The following is a 17,335-nucleotide window of genomic DNA, read 5'->3' as shown; positions in this document are numbered from 1 at the left end:
ATGGTTTCCCATTCTCATACCAGGCAAATGCTGGTTTGTACCTTACTTGAGGCCACAATCATTTCATACCCACTTCTAGCCATTTCCTATTCCATCATTGCCGTAAGACCTACCTGTGTTGGTGTGACGTAAAGAAAATAGTAAAAAATAAAGTACAAGGAATGTCATATATAAGGAAATCCTTCAATAAATATTTACTCCATTGACCATCATGTCTTGACCAGTTTCAGCTATTATACTGTATTTTTATCCTCCTTGTTAGTTTTCTTATTCTAGATAACCGTACATTATTCCTGCATGTACCTCATTAAACTATGTATTCTCTGAAGACAACCAAGCCCACATTATGTCTAAGTGTGCTTTCGTAAATATAAGGCCACCTGTTTACTACATAGCTAGGGCTACCACATAACTAAAAGCAAAATGGAAGACAGCTTTGGAATTTTAGTAAAACACAATCTTACCTTAGCAATGTGAATTTCAAGGCACTAGATGAAGTTGGTCCCATTATAGGCTTCCGTCAAATATCACTTCTCTATTTTTCTGAGGATGCAACCATTTGTATGAATTCTTCTAAACATCTTTTATTAGTTCAAAGGTCACGTGTGCTGTAGTCACAGTTAAATTTAATTTTTAGCAAAGATTTCACCCTTTCCATTATTATGCTACCTCTTTATGTTCTCCAACTCTTCATCAGTGAAAAGATTCTTTTGATACATGTTTTAGGTAAGCACAATGTATATTAATTGATTTTGAGGAGATCTGGAGTGTTTAACATCAGTGTTTGAGGAAGCTGAAAATTCTGACTCATTCCTGGGATTAATCCAGGAGTTTCAGTTCATCAAGTCGGTTAGATTTTATATTTATAATCTTATTTATTGAAGACACTTCATCAAACAAGAAGTCTATAATCTCTTTTTAAATTAAATTTAACATTTAAATTGATGTTATTAACTGAAATTTCAACCTCTGACCATATTAAACTGTTGTTTGGCAATGTTATCCATTTGAATTGGATAGAGTCAGAAAAGACTGTTTTCAAGTTAAGCCCCATCTATGAAATACTACTATTGCAGAACCAAGTCCAAACATTACACTTAAAAGTGCCCCACTTTACAAATTGCTACAAAATGTATAAATAGAAGTTTAAAAGTACAAGGAAAATTGAGGACATATGGCAAATATTTTCATCTGCACCCGGATCCTCTACGTGGTTTAAAAATCATGTAATCGTTCAGAGTAAACAAGGACGTATAACTTAGCAACTATTTGAAGTTCATGGGTAAGCCTCTTGGACCTTACACCACGCCTATAAACCTGTTATAAAATAGTTCAGCATATTGCTGAGGCAAGAAACTATTAAGGTGATTTGAAATATTTCTCTCATATATTTATTTCAGAATGGAGGTAGCTGTATTGATGGCATAAATGACTACCTTTGCAAGTGCCCTGGAGATTTTACTGGAAAATTCTGTGAAATTGCTCCTATGGTAGCAATGCTCTACCCACAGACATCTCCTTGTCAGCATCATGACTGCAAAAATGGCATCTGCTTTCAGCCAATGGGATCAAATGATTACATATGCAAATGTGCACCAGGTTACTCAGGTATGCAATTTTAATATTATCTTCTTATGATTAATGTAAGTTATTCCTCATTTTATCAGTGGACTTACATTGATGAATGCATGTATTATCTTTTCCCAGAATTATGTAGAACAATAAAATTATCATTAATGGTCCATGTTAAGCAAGTTATTCTGGTGGTAGGTAATTGTGATTTATGTTAAAATAACTCTTGATCAACAATTCAAATCAACCAATGTGTTTCACCTTCAGTACCTTTCTGGCACATCAACAGGAATTACAGTATTTATGTGGAGATCTGAAATATTGGCCATACTCTACATTAATTTTAGTGTTGTGTTATTAATCTACATTTCAATAATACCTTAAGGCAAGGACCTCAATTGACTATTAAGTCAGATATGGATGGAGATAGAGAGATAGAATATGACACCCCAGCTCACCAAATTCCAACTACAAAAATAAATTACATTCCATTTGTTACATTATTAGTGTGACCAAATTTCTGCCAAGAATAGTCTGTCAGTTTGACAGCAACAAACGTTTTTTATAAACTAACTGTTGTGTACCTGTCTCCAATAATGGACTTTTTGTTACCATGGCAGAGATGCTATCTAGCGGATGTGAATGGTATCAGAAGAGTGAGAACACATTTCAGCTAACAATAATAGTCAGTCAGTTTAATATTGCTGTTGACAACTTTTAGGAACTTCCTGATCAATATGGTTATAGTAGATGTTCATTTGTAAATTGGGGATTGATAACTGGAATGCATCAAGATGCTTACCCAGTAAATTTTGTTTAAATTTGTATGTAATGTTGTCCTATTTAATGTAAATAAATATCTTCTGTAAATCATAGTGTTGAGGCATTGGATTTATTTAAGTTCCTGTCAATTTGTATGTGATTGTATGTAAAATGTTAAGCCAGTTAGTAAGTCATTGTTCCACTCAATCTACCATAAGTCGCAGTTTTAAGGCATTGGAAATATTTAAGTTACAGTATGTGTGAATTTTTATATGATGGTGTTACAATGTTAAGTTAGTAGTAAGTCACTGTACCACTCAGTCTATTGTAAGTTGCACTGTTGAGGCACTGGATATACTGAAGTTATGTGTGAATTTGTATATGATAGTGTTGTGCTTACAGTATTAAGCTAGTAGTACCTTAGTCATTGTACTGCTCAATCTACTGTAAGCTGTAGTGTTAAGGCATTGGAAATATTTAAGTCACGTTTGGTTTTATGTGTGATTGCATTTTAATGGCCTATTATTGTGATACTCTAATTATAATGGAATATTTTGAAAATTTTGTGTGAATTTTAAATGTCTACATTGTAATTATGTTTCACTATATGTAAGAGAATAATTTAAGTTATTTTCCTCAGATTTCATATTCATTTCTTTGCAATTTCTTGTAATTATATCACACTACTTGTACATCATTTTTAACTGCCAAGCCTTTTTTTCTTTCTTGCTTTTACATACTTCCTTCTTATTCTTCTTTTTTTGTTGTACAATTTCTTGTTTCAATGTAATTTCTTGTCATATTTGGTTTTCATGGAATTGTTTGTTGTACTTTTGTTGTTGTTGTTGTTGCTGCTGTTCTTGTCATGTAATTTGTTTTAATTTTAATTCATTGTCATACTGCTGAAAGTAAGCATTGACACCAGGATATCATGCAATTGCAATGTTTAATAATAATAATAATAATAATAATAATAATAATAATAATAATAATAATAATAATAATAATAATAATAATAATAATAATAATAATATCAGCTGATGATCATGCAGATTTGTACAACAACAAAGACCACCATTTTCATTTAACTTATAATCATTACGATTAAACAATATTTTCACATAAGCAATGTTTGGTTATGATGATCTTTTCACTAGAAATCTAAATTCTTGAATATCTCTGATATCATAGACCATGTGGTAAAACTGTATGAGATATAAAGGATTGGAAATTGTAGTTTCTGTTTGTTGTAGTTTGATAGCACTAATAATTCCTTAGAGTTTGGAAGTTTGTAAAAAATGGAGTAACCATGAATAACTCAGATATTATTCCTCATACAGTCAAAATGCATGAAACATAAACAATCAGGGATTATATTTTGCACAGCAGTTCTTTTTTTAAAATGTTTTTTTCATTAACAGCTATTGTAAGGGAGAAATTTAACATTTCCTATGTTGGTCCCCTTAATATTGCTATGCCACTGTGTAAAAATCAAATAATGTGTACCAGTAGCCTAGTGCACACCTAGGCTATCCCTGAACTTAAATAGCTAATTTCAATAAATTCCGTCAAGCCGTGATGTCAAAACAAGCAAACAAACAAAAAAAGACAGACACACAAGCAAGCATTGAACCTGCTTTCAATATGTTTATACCAAATCAGACCAAACCAAACCCCACGGCACTTAACGCCTCTGAAAGGGCTTTGACCTGCCCAGCGACCGCTGCTCAGCCCGAAGGCCTGCAGATTACGAGGGGCCATGTTGTCAGCACGACACGTCCTCTCGGCCGTTATTCTGGGCTTTTGAGACCGGGGCCGCCATCTCACCGTCAGATAGCTCCTCAATTGTAATCACGTAGGCTGAGTGGACCTCGAACCAGCCCTCAAATCAAGAGAAAAATCCCTGACCTGGCCGGGAATCGAACCTGGGGCCTCTGGGCGACAGGCAGGCACGGTACCCCTACATGATGGGGCCGGCTCAACATGTTTATACCTAATGCAAAATAAAAATTAAATAAAATGAAGTATGAGGCAAAAATTTGAAGTGTACGGACAAGGTTATAATTTTATTTTGTATTTAATAAATGTCTAATCTGTTTGATACAGAATTAAAATAACGTTGGAATATACAGGGTTATTCAGCTAAGTTGCCTACCTCAAATAACTTGGGAACCGTTCAAGATGTCGACATTCTCTTTTCACTTTCAGTAATGGTACCAAGCGGCTCATAATTGGACTTACAGTACTTTTTCATGGTGTCAGTAATTTAAAGTTAAAGACTTCGTCATGTGACCGAGATAATTGTACTCACTTTTTATTTTATTTTATGGAACTCCATTGTTTTATAAACATAAACTTAAACCTACAAACATTAAAAATTCAGCACTGTAATTATTTTGAAAATCATAGAAATACTTCTTGACAAAATGTAATGTATTCAAAAGTGCTTCATTTGCCAGCTGGGGGATTGTCCTGTTCGATTTGTGCTATATATGAACTAGCTGTTGATATACAAAATTGCTTCACCTTCTTCTGACAGATAGGTATTCATTCTACTGTGTTCATAAATACAATACGATGAATTTGTATGATTTAACACCTTTAATATTGCTTTAGGTAATAGGTAAATGAACAGAAGGTATGCAACGGGTTTACTTTTCTATCCAACTTCCTGTTAACCCTTGTTCCTTGCTGATCCCGATGGTGTTAAATTTGCGAAGCCGAGGGAGTCTTTCATTTTCATGGTCTTCGTAGCCATTCTCTTTCTGTTGTTCATTCTTCAAAAAGTCCGTCCATCCAAGTGGCATATTCCCTGTCTGTTGTTTTCCTATCCTTGAATCAAACCACTTCGTTTTTTACCTTCTGATTAGTGTTAAGAAGGGGTGATTGTCCAGTTTTACTATTTGTACTTCTTCACATAATACTTCTTCCATTACTTTAAAACATTCAAACTATGCCTTTCTTTAATTCTATTTATTAATGTTTCTCCTTCCTTTTCAGACTCTTTTCCCACGACTTGGTAAGGATGTGTTGCAATCCATGTCACAAATGTTGATTTGGCCCAGTTTTACGGGCAGATAACCTTCCTGATGTCAGTAATGTATGGGTTTCTTCTTCCTAGCATTAGTACTAACTCAGGTGGGTTTTTGGTGACGATGGGTTAGAAAAGTGCTGGGACTGGGGAGGGAGCAGTCAGCGCCTTAATTAAAGTAAAAATAGTGTAAAAATGGCTAACCATGGAGAACAATCTTCAGGGCTGATGATGGTGGGGTTCAAACCTTCCATCTCCTGAACGCAAGCTAATAGCTGGGTGGCCTACACTGCGCAGCTAGCTTGTTGGGTCCTATGTGGTTTCATACAATGTCAGGATAATAAATGTTGTCTCTTAGAACCCATCGCTTATCTGTTTTTCATTTACCTGTTACTACAGACATATTAATGGTGTTAAATCATACATTTTATCATATTGTATTTATGAGTACAGTAGAGTGAATACATATCTGCCAGAGGAATGTGAAGCAACTCTGTATGTCAACAGCTCATGATTCATACATAGCGTGAATCGAGCAGGGCAGTTCCCAGCTGGCAAATGAAGCACGTTTTAATAAACTACATTTTCTCAAGAAATACTTGTCCGATTTTCAAAATAATCACAATGATGAATTTGTACTATTTGTTGGTTTAAGACTGTGCATAGAAAACAGTGTATTTCCATTTATAAAACCAAAGTTAGTACCATTATCTTAAAAGATATTGATGCCATGAAAAAGTAATGTAAGTTCAATTATGAGCCCCTTGGTTACATTACTGAAGGTGAAAACAGAATGTCAATACCTTCAATTGTTCACAAGTTACTTGAAGTGGACAACTTATCTGAATAACCCTGTATATCATTGTTGTGCCTAGAAAAACTGCTATGTGGTTATATTTCGTCTTAGAACTCTGACCAGTAAGGTTCTGTCATCTGCGGTTCAGTATTGCATGAACTATATCTACGAATTTTCATTCTAAGTGCTACATGTGCTGCAAATCAGTATTCCTCCCCTCAACATTGTCACATAATGGTATTTTGAGGTGCAACGATGATATATTGGTGCATTCTAACATTACTTCCCTAAATTAATTTATGTTGGAACTGTGATCCCTGCTTACAGTTCAAAAGCCTAGATCTGCCTCTGTTGTGATGTACTGATATACATTTAACATTGATCCATATGTGGTCCTATTTTATTGCACTTCATCAGCTGAGGTCATTGGTACTACTTTTCATAATGAACGTGTGGAAATACCATCATCACATTTGAAAGTTGGTGCATGTGATTGCTTGGCTGCTATGGACCAAACCCACTTCAGTCTTAGCCTTACAAACTATAGATTAAGCTCTTGCTCATAATTTCCTAATGTTTGATGTACTGCATACAATGGAAGTTAATGTTTATAATTTTCTGTGTTTCTAGGAAAACGCTGTGAGTATTTAACTAGTCTTAGTTTTGTGCACAACAATTCCTTCGTGGAGCTAGAGCCACTTCGAACAAAGCCTGAAGCAAATGTCACAATCATATTTGCTACCGAACAAGAGAATGGCGTTCTTCTGTATGATGGGCAATCAGAACATTTGGCTGTGGAACTTTTCAATGGTCGTATCAGAGTTAGCTATGATGTTGGTAACTATCCTGTCTCAACCATGTACAGGTACAGTTCAATTATATTAAAAATGCTGCATTTATATTAATATATTACAAAAATTAGTTCTATGATACCTATTTTCAATTGCATGTTTATATTTTAATTGCAGTTTTGAGATGGTATCTGATGGCAAATATCACATGGCTGAACTTCTAGCTATAAAGAAGAATTTCACTCTGCGTGTAGACCGTGGTTTAGCACGCAGCATTATAAATGAGGGTGAACATGAGTTCCTACGACTCACTTCACCTCTTTATATTGGCGGAATACCTCCAGAACCTGGTCAGATTGCATTCACACAATGGCACTTACGGAATGTGACCAGCTTCAATGGTAAGACATCATTCTTATTTAGTCATTACTGATGACACTTGTAAAACTGTCTAATAAATGAGAGAAGGCCATGTGGTGTCAATATCAAGTCAATCAGAATGCCTCCACCGTAACCCCGTTCAGTAAGGAAGTGAAGAACTTAGGTATGACACTGACTGAAACTCTTGACTGGTCTGCACACATACGAAATACATGTAGAAAGATATAAGCAATGCTACACCCTCTGAAACGACAAAAGGACATTTTGCCACAAGACGTAAAGATAAAACTACTCCAAACTTTGATACTACCAATACTTGACTACTGCAACATTGTCCTCATTGATGCAACTCGTAAACAAACTATGAAACTTCAACGAGCATTGAACTCTGGTCTTCGATTTGTTTTTAACTTGAATTACGATGCTCACATAACCCCTAGCTACACATTTCTTTCCTGGCTGAAACCCGAGAGGCGATGGAAATTCCACGTATGTACATTGATATACCGAACTCAGAAGGAAAATCTACCCAAATACATCTCTTCAAAATTCCATTTATTATCCTCATTCCATAATTGTAACACTAGATCTGGCACTTCCTTCGCTATTCCCGTCAACCACTCTTCAATATATAACAGATCCTTTGTTATGGCTGGGTCACGACTTTGGAATTCACTCCCAGCTGCTGTCAGGAACTCAAATTCAATATCGAAATTTAAGAATGCATGTAGAGATTACCTGTTGAATACCGCTGATCGTTTCGTGTGATAGTTTCGTGTGTATGATGACGTATGACAGGTTGTGTGATTGTGATTATTATTATTATTATTATTATTATTATTATTATTATTATTATTATTATTATTATTATTATAGTGTAATGTACATAATATTTAGCTTCTTACTCATGTACATGGATCACTTTTATGGCCATACTTATATTTCCATTTACTTTATTACTTATTGTGTTCCCTTTATGCATTGATTATTTTTTCCAGTTCGCGTCTTACTTTTTCATTATGACTTAGTCTCTGTCATTATCTATACGCTCCAAATTTTATTCCATTTTATTTGTTGAACTCTGCTTTCTTGCTTTCTTTCTTTCACGCACCGCGGCAAGTTTGCATGGTTCGCAGGGGCATAATAATAATAATAATAATAATAATAATAATAATAATAATAATAATAATAATAATAACAACAACACAATAGTGGTTGCAATAATTGAGTAAATATCAGTAGAGTTCTTTATGATGGGATCATTTCAAAACTATTCTAAGACTTCATTATGATTAAGCAGAGATTCAGAAATCCGGTGCTGGATTGCAAAACTTACCCAGGAGCAGACGTGGACTCTGACCACAACTTGTTTGTCATGAAATGCCATCTCAAGTTGAAGAAATTGAAGAAAGTAAGTAATGCAAGGAGATTGGATCTAGACAAATTGAAAGAAAAGAGTGTGAGGGATTGTTTCAAAGAACTTGTTGCACAAGGACTAAGCAAAAAAGGCTGAAGGAAACACAATAGAGGAAGAATGGAAAGTCATGTAAAATGAAGTCAGAAGGCTGCTGAAGAAATGTTAGGAAGGAAGAAAAGATCAACTAAGAATCAGTGGATAACTCAGGAGATACTAGACCTGATTGATGAACAATGAAAATACAACAATGCAAGAAATGAAGAGGGCAGAAAGTGCAAATTAGCTAAGGAAGAATGGCTGAAGAAGAAGTGCAAGGATGTTGAAGGTCTTATGGTCCTAGGAAAGGTAGATGCATACAGGAAAATCAAGGAAACCTTTGGAGAAAGGAAATCTACGTGTATGAATATTAAGAGCTCACATGGAAAACCACTCCTAGGGAAAGACAAAGCAGGAAGATGGCAGGAACATATCCAACAGTTGTATCAAGTTAAAGAAGTAGACGATTTGGTTCTGGAACAAGAAGAGGCTGTTGATGGAACAAGAAGAGGCTGTTGATGCTTATGAATTGGGACACCCAATTTTGAGGTCAGGGTTTGACAGAGCTGTGAGAGATCTAAATAGGAACAAGGCACCTGGAATTGATAATGTTCCCTCTGAATTACTGACTGCCTTAGGAGGAACCAGCATGACAAGGTTATTACAAGATATTAGAATCATTCTGTATTGACGGTTTTCACTTTACAAAGGAAAAATTAAATGTATCCTCCTAATTCAATACAAATCATAATTCCATCATTAGATGGATCAATAAAATTCAAACATGTTTCGACTCGTTCGAGCCATCGTCAGTGAAATAAGGGGGCGTTAAAGTCATCATGATCATCAATGTCCCACTCAAGTCGCCCGGGTGTGGTTAAGAAGCCTCCTCCACTCATTTCTGTCCTTCCAATTTTCCTGCTTAATTACTTCCGGCACATCCATCCAGCGTCTCTGATGTCCTTCCAGATCTGATCCATCCACCTTCTTCTTGGTCTTCCAACTGGTCTCTTTCCCGTCTCTTTCCAATTCCCTTCTTGCTACCCATTCCTTTCCCGTTCTTTTTTCATGTACAAACCATCTCAGTCTTGCTTTCTGTATCTACTGTACTAACAGTTCTATATTTAGCTCTTCTCTGATTTAAATATTTTGAATTCTATCTCTTCTTGTCTTTTTAACCGATGTCTTAAAAATTTAATTTCTACTGCTTGGATCTTACTAATCTTTTCTGTTATAAGTTACCAGCGTTTCTAGTCTGTATGTAACAATTGGTATGAAATACTGTTTATATAATGTTAATTTAGTTCTGTTGGGTACTTAATCATCCCATGAAAGCTCTCTGACTTGATGATAAAATGTTGTACCTTTACTTAGTCTGTTATTAATTTCAGGGTTGATTTCATTATTTCCATTATTAATGCTACCCAGATACATAAACTGTTCTACTTTTTCTAACCGTTCTCTGTCTATGTTCTCTTGGCTTCACTTTTTCTCTTTTCTACAGTGCATGACTACAGTTGTTTTTTTTTTTTTTTGTTTTTTGTTTTTTTTCATTTTTCTTTCATTCCAAACATCCAGTTTTCTTTGTACTTCCTTTTCTCCCTTTCCCCAAATCACATCATCTGCATATGCCAAAGCATTCACTTCATCATTATTAATACTCTGTTTTACACGTTTTATGATTTCATCCATCAATATAATAAACAATAATGGGGACAGTGCACCTCCTTGCTTGAGACTTTTTTTTGTATAAAATGTTTCAGTCACCACTCCCTACTTGTACACTTATTTTACTCTCATGATAACATTTTCATCTTGTTAATTAATAGTTTGGTACATTCCTTTTTAGTGGGCATTCCCATACATGTTTTCTCCTAAGTGTATCATGAGCTTTTACCAAATCCAAAAATATGAAGATGATTTCCTTGTTCCTTACCAGATGTTTTTCCGTTATCGTTCGGACTGTAAATTTCAAGTCTATTGTTGATCTATTCGGTCTAAAGCGATATTGTTCTTCCTCTCACTGTGTTTCTGTTATATCCCTCAGTCTTTAGTCTATGACTTTCTCCATTACTTTTAGCCCATGTGATAATAGGGTTATACCTCTATAATTTTCACATTTCTTCCTATTTCCTTTTTTTTGAACAGGGGCCGATAACCTTCGATGTTAGGCCCCTTAAAACAACAAGCATCATCAGCATCTTTTTTAAACAATGGTACTATGCTTTCTTGTTGCCAATCTTCAGGTATACTTTCATCCTTCCATATGGCATGGAGGGCTCGGTATAGCCATTGTAGTCCAATGCTTTGTGCTGCCTTAATTGTATCAGCATTGAATTTGTCTTTTCCACTTGCTTTACCTTTATTCATTGCTTTCACTGCCCTTTCAAGTTCCAGCCATGTTATCAGGTTCTCTTCTTTTTCTCCATCTATTATTTCCATTTTCTAGTTTCTGATTTCCTCAACTCTTGCTCAGTTTTGTTGGTAAACTCTCCCCAATATTTCTCCTTTTCTTTCTTGATACTCCTCTTTACTTGTAGTTTCAATCCTTAGTATTCCACACTTAACCTTTCTATCTTATTCTTATCCCTCTGATACATTTTTTGCTTTTCCTTATCCATTTCTTTCTTCACCTTGTTCCTTTCGTTTTGGATTCAAGAATGTTTTATATTAACCCCTTTTTTCAGTGAATTTGTCTCGGCAAGTTATTTATTGCACCCTCTAGTGATGTAAATATAGTATATTGTTATTGTTTTTATTTCCGTCATGTCTCTTTGTTTTTCATTTGTTCCTTCATAATGTTTTTACCACATTTTTAGCTTGTATTATGTAGATTACTTTCACCCCCCTTATTTCACTGATGATGGCTCAAGTGAGTCAAAACATCTTTGAATTTTATTGCTCCATCTAATGATGGAATCATGTTTTGTATTGAATTAGGAGGATACAGTTAATTTTTCCTTTGTAAACTGGGAAGTTTATTCCATCTACTGTGTAAGATTTATGAGACAGGAGAAGTGTCATCCAATTTTTGACGTTACAGCCGGTGCTGACAAGTGTGAAAAATACCGCATCATTAGTTTAGTATCTCATGCCTGAAAAATTTTGACATGTATTATTTACAGAAGAATGGAAAGACAAATTGAAACTGAGTTGGGAGCGTATCAGTTTGGGTTTGGAAGAGCTGTAGGAACTCGTGAAGCAATCCTGACTTTACGTCTGATCTTAGAGGATCGAATTAAGCAGGACAAGCCCATGTACATAGCGTTCGTAGATCTAGAAAAGCCATTTGATAGTGTTGATTGGACCAAGCTATTTGAGATTCTGACGCTGATTGGGATCAGATACCGAGAACGAAGAAAATGTTGTACAATCTGTATAAAAATCAGTCTGCAGTGATAAGAATAGAGAGCTTTGAAAAAGAAGCAGTAATCCAGAAAGGAGTGCAGCATGGCTGCAGTTTGTCCCCCCTCCTTTTCAGTGTTTACATAGAACAGGCCTTAAAGGAAATCAAAGAGGAATTTGGAAAGGGAATCAAAATCCAAGGAGAGGAAATCGAAACCTTGAGATTTGTCAATGATCTTGTTATTTTATCGGAGACTGCAGAAGATCTTGAGAAATTACTGAATGGTATGGATGGAGTCTTGGGTAAGGAGTACAAGATGAAAATAAATAAGTCCAAAACAAAAGTAATGGTATGCAGTCGAAAGAAGGCAGGTGATGCAGGTAATATTAGATTAGGAAATGAAGACTTAGCAGAAGTAGATAAATATTGTTACTTGCGTGGTAAAATAACTAACGATGACAGAAGTAAGGAGAACATAAAAATGCAGACTAGCACAAGCAAAGAAGAACTTTCTTAATAAAATAAATTTTCTCACTTCAAACATTCATATAGGAAATAGAAAGATGTTTACCAAGCTCGATAGCTGCAGACGCTTAAGTGCGGCCAGTATCCAGTATTTGGGAGATAGTGGGTTCGAGCCCCACTGTCGGCAGCCCTGAAGATGGTTTTCTGTGGTTTCCCATTTTTACACCAGGCAAATGCTATGGTTGTACCTTAGTTAAGGCCACAGCTGCTTCCTTCCACTTCCTGAGCCTTTCCTATCCCATCGTTGCCATAAGACCTATCTGTGTCGATGCGATGTAAAGCAAATAGAAAAAAAAAGAAAGATGTTTTTGAAGACTTTCATCTGGAGCGTGGCATTGTATGGAAGTGAAACATGGATGATAACTAGCTCAGAAAGAAAGAGAATAGGAGCTTTTGAAATGTTCAGTTACAGAAGAATGCTTATGGTGAGATGGATAGATCGAATTACGAATGTGGAGATACTGAATCGATTTGGTGAAAGGAGATCAATTTGGCTAAATTTGATGAGAAGAAGAGATAGAATGGTAGGACACATCTTAAGACACCCAGAACTTGTTCAGTTGGTTTTTGAAGGATGTGTAGGCGGTAAGAATAGTAGGGGTAGACCAAGTTACGAATGTGACAAGCAGATTAGAGCAGATGTTGGATGCAGTAGTTCTGTAGAAATGTAAAAGTTAGCACAAGATAGGCTAGCATGGAGGAGGGCTGCATTAAACCAGTCTATGGACTGATGACTCAAACAACATTAACATTATTATTATTATTATTATTATTATTATTATTATTATTATTATTATTATTATTATTATTATTATTATTATTATTATTATTATTATTATTCCAGGTAACCTTGTTCTTGCCCAGAAAACTTTAAATGTGACTATGTACAGAGTGGAAGGCAACTGAGGCACGGAAACATGACTGTTAATATATCTAAGCGAGAGGATTGAGATAGAACATTATGCCTCTGTAGCATGTACCATTACATTGTTATATGAATTAGTTTATCGTTTGTTGACAGTAATGTATTGTACCTTCCCCTGTCCCTGCTTGGTCTAGCTCAGTGTAGATGATGTGTGATGCATCCGAAAAATTGGGTCAAAAAATATGTCTAACTAAAATATAACTTAAATTAATTGGACAGGAAAATGAATGAGAACTCGACAAGTAGAGGGAAAAAAGAGTGGGTTTATTAACTAAAAACATAAAGATCAAATCAAAATCAAAGCACGTACATATCCCTTTCAAGGCTCAAACTGAATTTACGGAACTTGACTCCATCGGTCATTAAAATACATCGGCTCACATACCCGTGAGAAAACAGTTCTAAATAACATGGGACATAATGAATTTACGTCATCGTGGTGGAGATCCCGATAAATTTGACTAAAACATTAGCCTGCAGGCTTCGTTTTGATACCGCCTATAGACATGTGAAAAATAACAATTGATTTGAATTATAAGGGCCTAATTACTCTAATTTCCAAGTTAACTGGATGTACACATATGATAATATACTTGTTTTGGACTGATCCAAAAAAATACCTTTCCAAAATTATACTGGCTCGAGTGAAGGGAACCGAACCCATCCCCAATTGAATTGAGGACAGGACCTCGCTTCCCCCACTCCTCCCCCCAAAAAAAAGCATCAGCGGGCTAATCTACCCTTAAACAAACACACCAATTTAACATAAACACTAACAAACGTATCACAGGAAAATAAAACACTCTACCTGAAAGAAAGACATAAATACTTGCACATGATTGGGGTGGGAAGCTAGCGACAAATGATCCCAGGAGTTGTCTAGTAGTCAGTAAGATGCGTTCCAACATGCAAGCATTGGTCTGGTTTTCATGTTTCTAAACATGAGATCAGCTGTTCGTAGAGGAGACAAATAGCAACCCTAGTTCATGCTAGGTGCCCTGTTTTCCGTTCATTACCCTCGGCTAATGGGATTATGTGTACAACTCACTTTCTATAGCCTCGTCCCCAGTGTAGACACAACTAACATTGCTCTATACCTGGAAAATAAGCTTGCTGAGCGGAAAGAATTATCAGCTCCTAGGCCGTCAAATATATCACTCGTTACAATACATAGTCTGGGGTACACACTCTCTGAAATCATGAATAACTTACAGTGTCACCCACAATATTATCATCAGTTCTAGGCTTACACACAGTCAGCATGGCGCATTATGGCCTCTTATTCAGATATGCCTGGGTCGCGTCTCCCACATGGTCAGCATTCGTCTGTCTTTCTTTCAAGGACCTCCACTACTTTCAACGTTGACAAAAAACATCCTTCTTCACACGTACAACAGCTGAAATTCATGCACTAGCAACATCATGCACATCCCGACTATCAATCTGATCTGCTATTTTCTCTGGATTTCCCTTCAATCTCGTGAGGCGCAGTGCCCTCCAGTTTACTGTGATCTTAACAATAAACAAATTTGAATGTCCAAAAGACACTTTTGAAATACTCTGAAACACACCTGGTGAAAGAAATCCTAAATGAAACCCTCATGTTCATTCTAACCTACCTCTTAATCAAATGAAAGCGAAGAAAAGTTTACTCCAGTCCCAAACGTATTTATTGGATATAATGAGCAAAACCAAATGCCTGTCTGGCTTAAATTTACAGCTAATATCTACATTTTTACAATGGCCCTAATCTGAATCTAATCACTACATTTCATGCCAATATGAATCAGTCTGAGACTGCAAAAGATCTTGAGAATTTGCTGAATGGTATGGATGGAGTCTTGAGTAAGGAGTACAAGATGAAAATAAATGAGTCCAAAACAAAAGTAATGGAGTGCAGTCGAATGGAGGCAGGTAAGTAGGTAATATTAGATTAGGAAATGAAGTCCTAAAGGAAGTAGATGAATATTGCTACTTTTGTAGTAAAATAACTAACGATGGCAGAAGTAAGTAGGACATAAAATGCAGACTATCACAAGCAAGGAAGAGTTTTCTTAAGAAAATAAATGTGCTCACTTCAAACATTGATATCAGAATTAGAAAGATGGTTGCGAAGATTTTTATCTGGAATGTGGCAGTGTATGGAAATGAAACATGGATGATAACTGTCTCAGAAAGAAAGAGAATAGATGCTTTCAAAATGTGGTGTTACAGAAGAATGCTGAAGGTGAGATGGATAGATTGAATAACGAATGAAGAGATACTGAATCGAAATGGTGAAAGGAGATCAATTTGGCTAAATTTGACTAGAAGAAAAGATAGAATGATAGGACGCATCTTAAGACACCCAGGACTTGTTCAGTTGGTTTTTGGAGGAATGGTAAGGGTAGGCCAAGGTATGAATATGACAAGCAGATTAGAGCAGGTGTAGGATGGAGTAGTTCTGTAGAAATGAAAAAGTTAGCACAGTATAGGCTGGCGTGGAGGGCTGCATCAAACCAGTCTATGGACTGATGACTCAAACAGCAACATGAATTAATCAAACTTATCTTTCACTCAACAAGCCACCTGCGAAGCCCTGCTAGCCGCTACATATTTGCGCCTAGTACATGACAGCGGTGCTGTCGGCTAGTCTACTGTAGAAGTCATCGGGTTGACTCCTCTTGGATTGATGTTGCGCTGTCTTCTATCTCATGCTGTCAATAGCTGCTTGGAAACTCGTAATACATGTTAATATCAGAACTCTTCACTGCTTGGCTTGTATCCGAAATACACCTTTGCAACCTAGGTTAGGATATATTTTACGATATCCGCTATAATGACATTAGAACGGTCAACCAAGTGCAACCTATTTGTGGGTATCTCACTGTTACGTTTCAGTCCTTCTCAGCAGTACCTCCAATTACTGCACTCAAATTTGTATTACAGTACAACTCTGCATAATTTACAGTATTTTGTACAGTTAACACTGCTCAGATGAGCTAAAATAAAAATATAAGGCTCTCTTGTATCACTGCTGATGAAAACCATTTTCTATCTGAAAATTGCGGACGATACGCACAGTACGAATATCTATGACACATTGGAGAACGGTTGCACTCACGCTTTCACTTTTATAATCTGAGGAGACCAATGTGCCCTATAGTGATTCTCCATCTAACAAGAAGCTCCCTTTGTGTGCAAGCCAGCTACCCCGTAACGGATATTTCAAATACACCATCATTACACAAAACAGGCACAGTTACTGGGTTATAAAGGCTCAATCGTCTCCATAAATGTCAATGGAAATTGTCTTCATCATGGTTCAGTGCGGTATGGCTCTGTGACTTATATGCAGGATCGAATTCAAATGTTTCTAGATGTGGATATTTTATGTTATGTGACACCACAACATTGCTCAGTGGTTCTCTGATTTCAAATCCCTCGCTCTCTTTGTCAGCCGCCAGCGTGCTTACGTCGATGATGGAGTCTACACAAGTAAAATTATGGCATCCTGCCTTGGTTCATCTGAGGGAAAAAGCCGCACCCTGCTTGCTATGGGTTCGACATATTTATGTTCACGACCACCCATTGTCCCTACATTTGTTCCTTGGTGCTTAATTCAAAATACAGTAGTCCACAATGTTGTATCAATTACATTGGACCGTGATATGGTACGGTTCAGTACCATGTTTATGGCTTGGAATGCAAGGTGGATGTCTGTACAAATGTATAGGCATTATGTATCTAAACAAATTCTTATCAGGTCTTTCT

The 17,335-nt window shown here is 36.2% G+C and overlaps 1 protein-coding gene across 1 annotated transcript in view; it reads left to right on the top strand.

The window, feature by feature from the left end:
- The window catches only part of sli (slit guidance ligand), a 1,279,943-nt gene that overhangs the window by 1,243,556 nt on the left and 19,052 nt on the right, over positions 1 to 17,335 (top strand). Inside the window, exons 28-30 of the mRNA XM_067140837.2 lie at positions 1,401 to 1,608; positions 6,792 to 7,026; positions 7,130 to 7,353. Coding sequence (XP_066996938.1) covers positions 1,401 to 1,608; positions 6,792 to 7,026; positions 7,130 to 7,353 — 667 coding nt within the window. The remainder of the gene's footprint in view (positions 1 to 1,400; positions 1,609 to 6,791; positions 7,027 to 7,129; positions 7,354 to 17,335) is intronic.

The sequence above is a fragment of the Anabrus simplex genome, chromosome 2, assembly GCF_040414725.1.
Source record: "Anabrus simplex isolate iqAnaSimp1 chromosome 2, ASM4041472v1, whole genome shotgun sequence".
NCBI classification, from domain to species: Eukaryota; Metazoa; Arthropoda; class Insecta; order Orthoptera; family Tettigoniidae; genus Anabrus; species Anabrus simplex.
The sequence above is the reverse complement of the archived record's forward strand: the minus strand, read 5'-3'. Positions and strand labels throughout refer to the sequence as shown.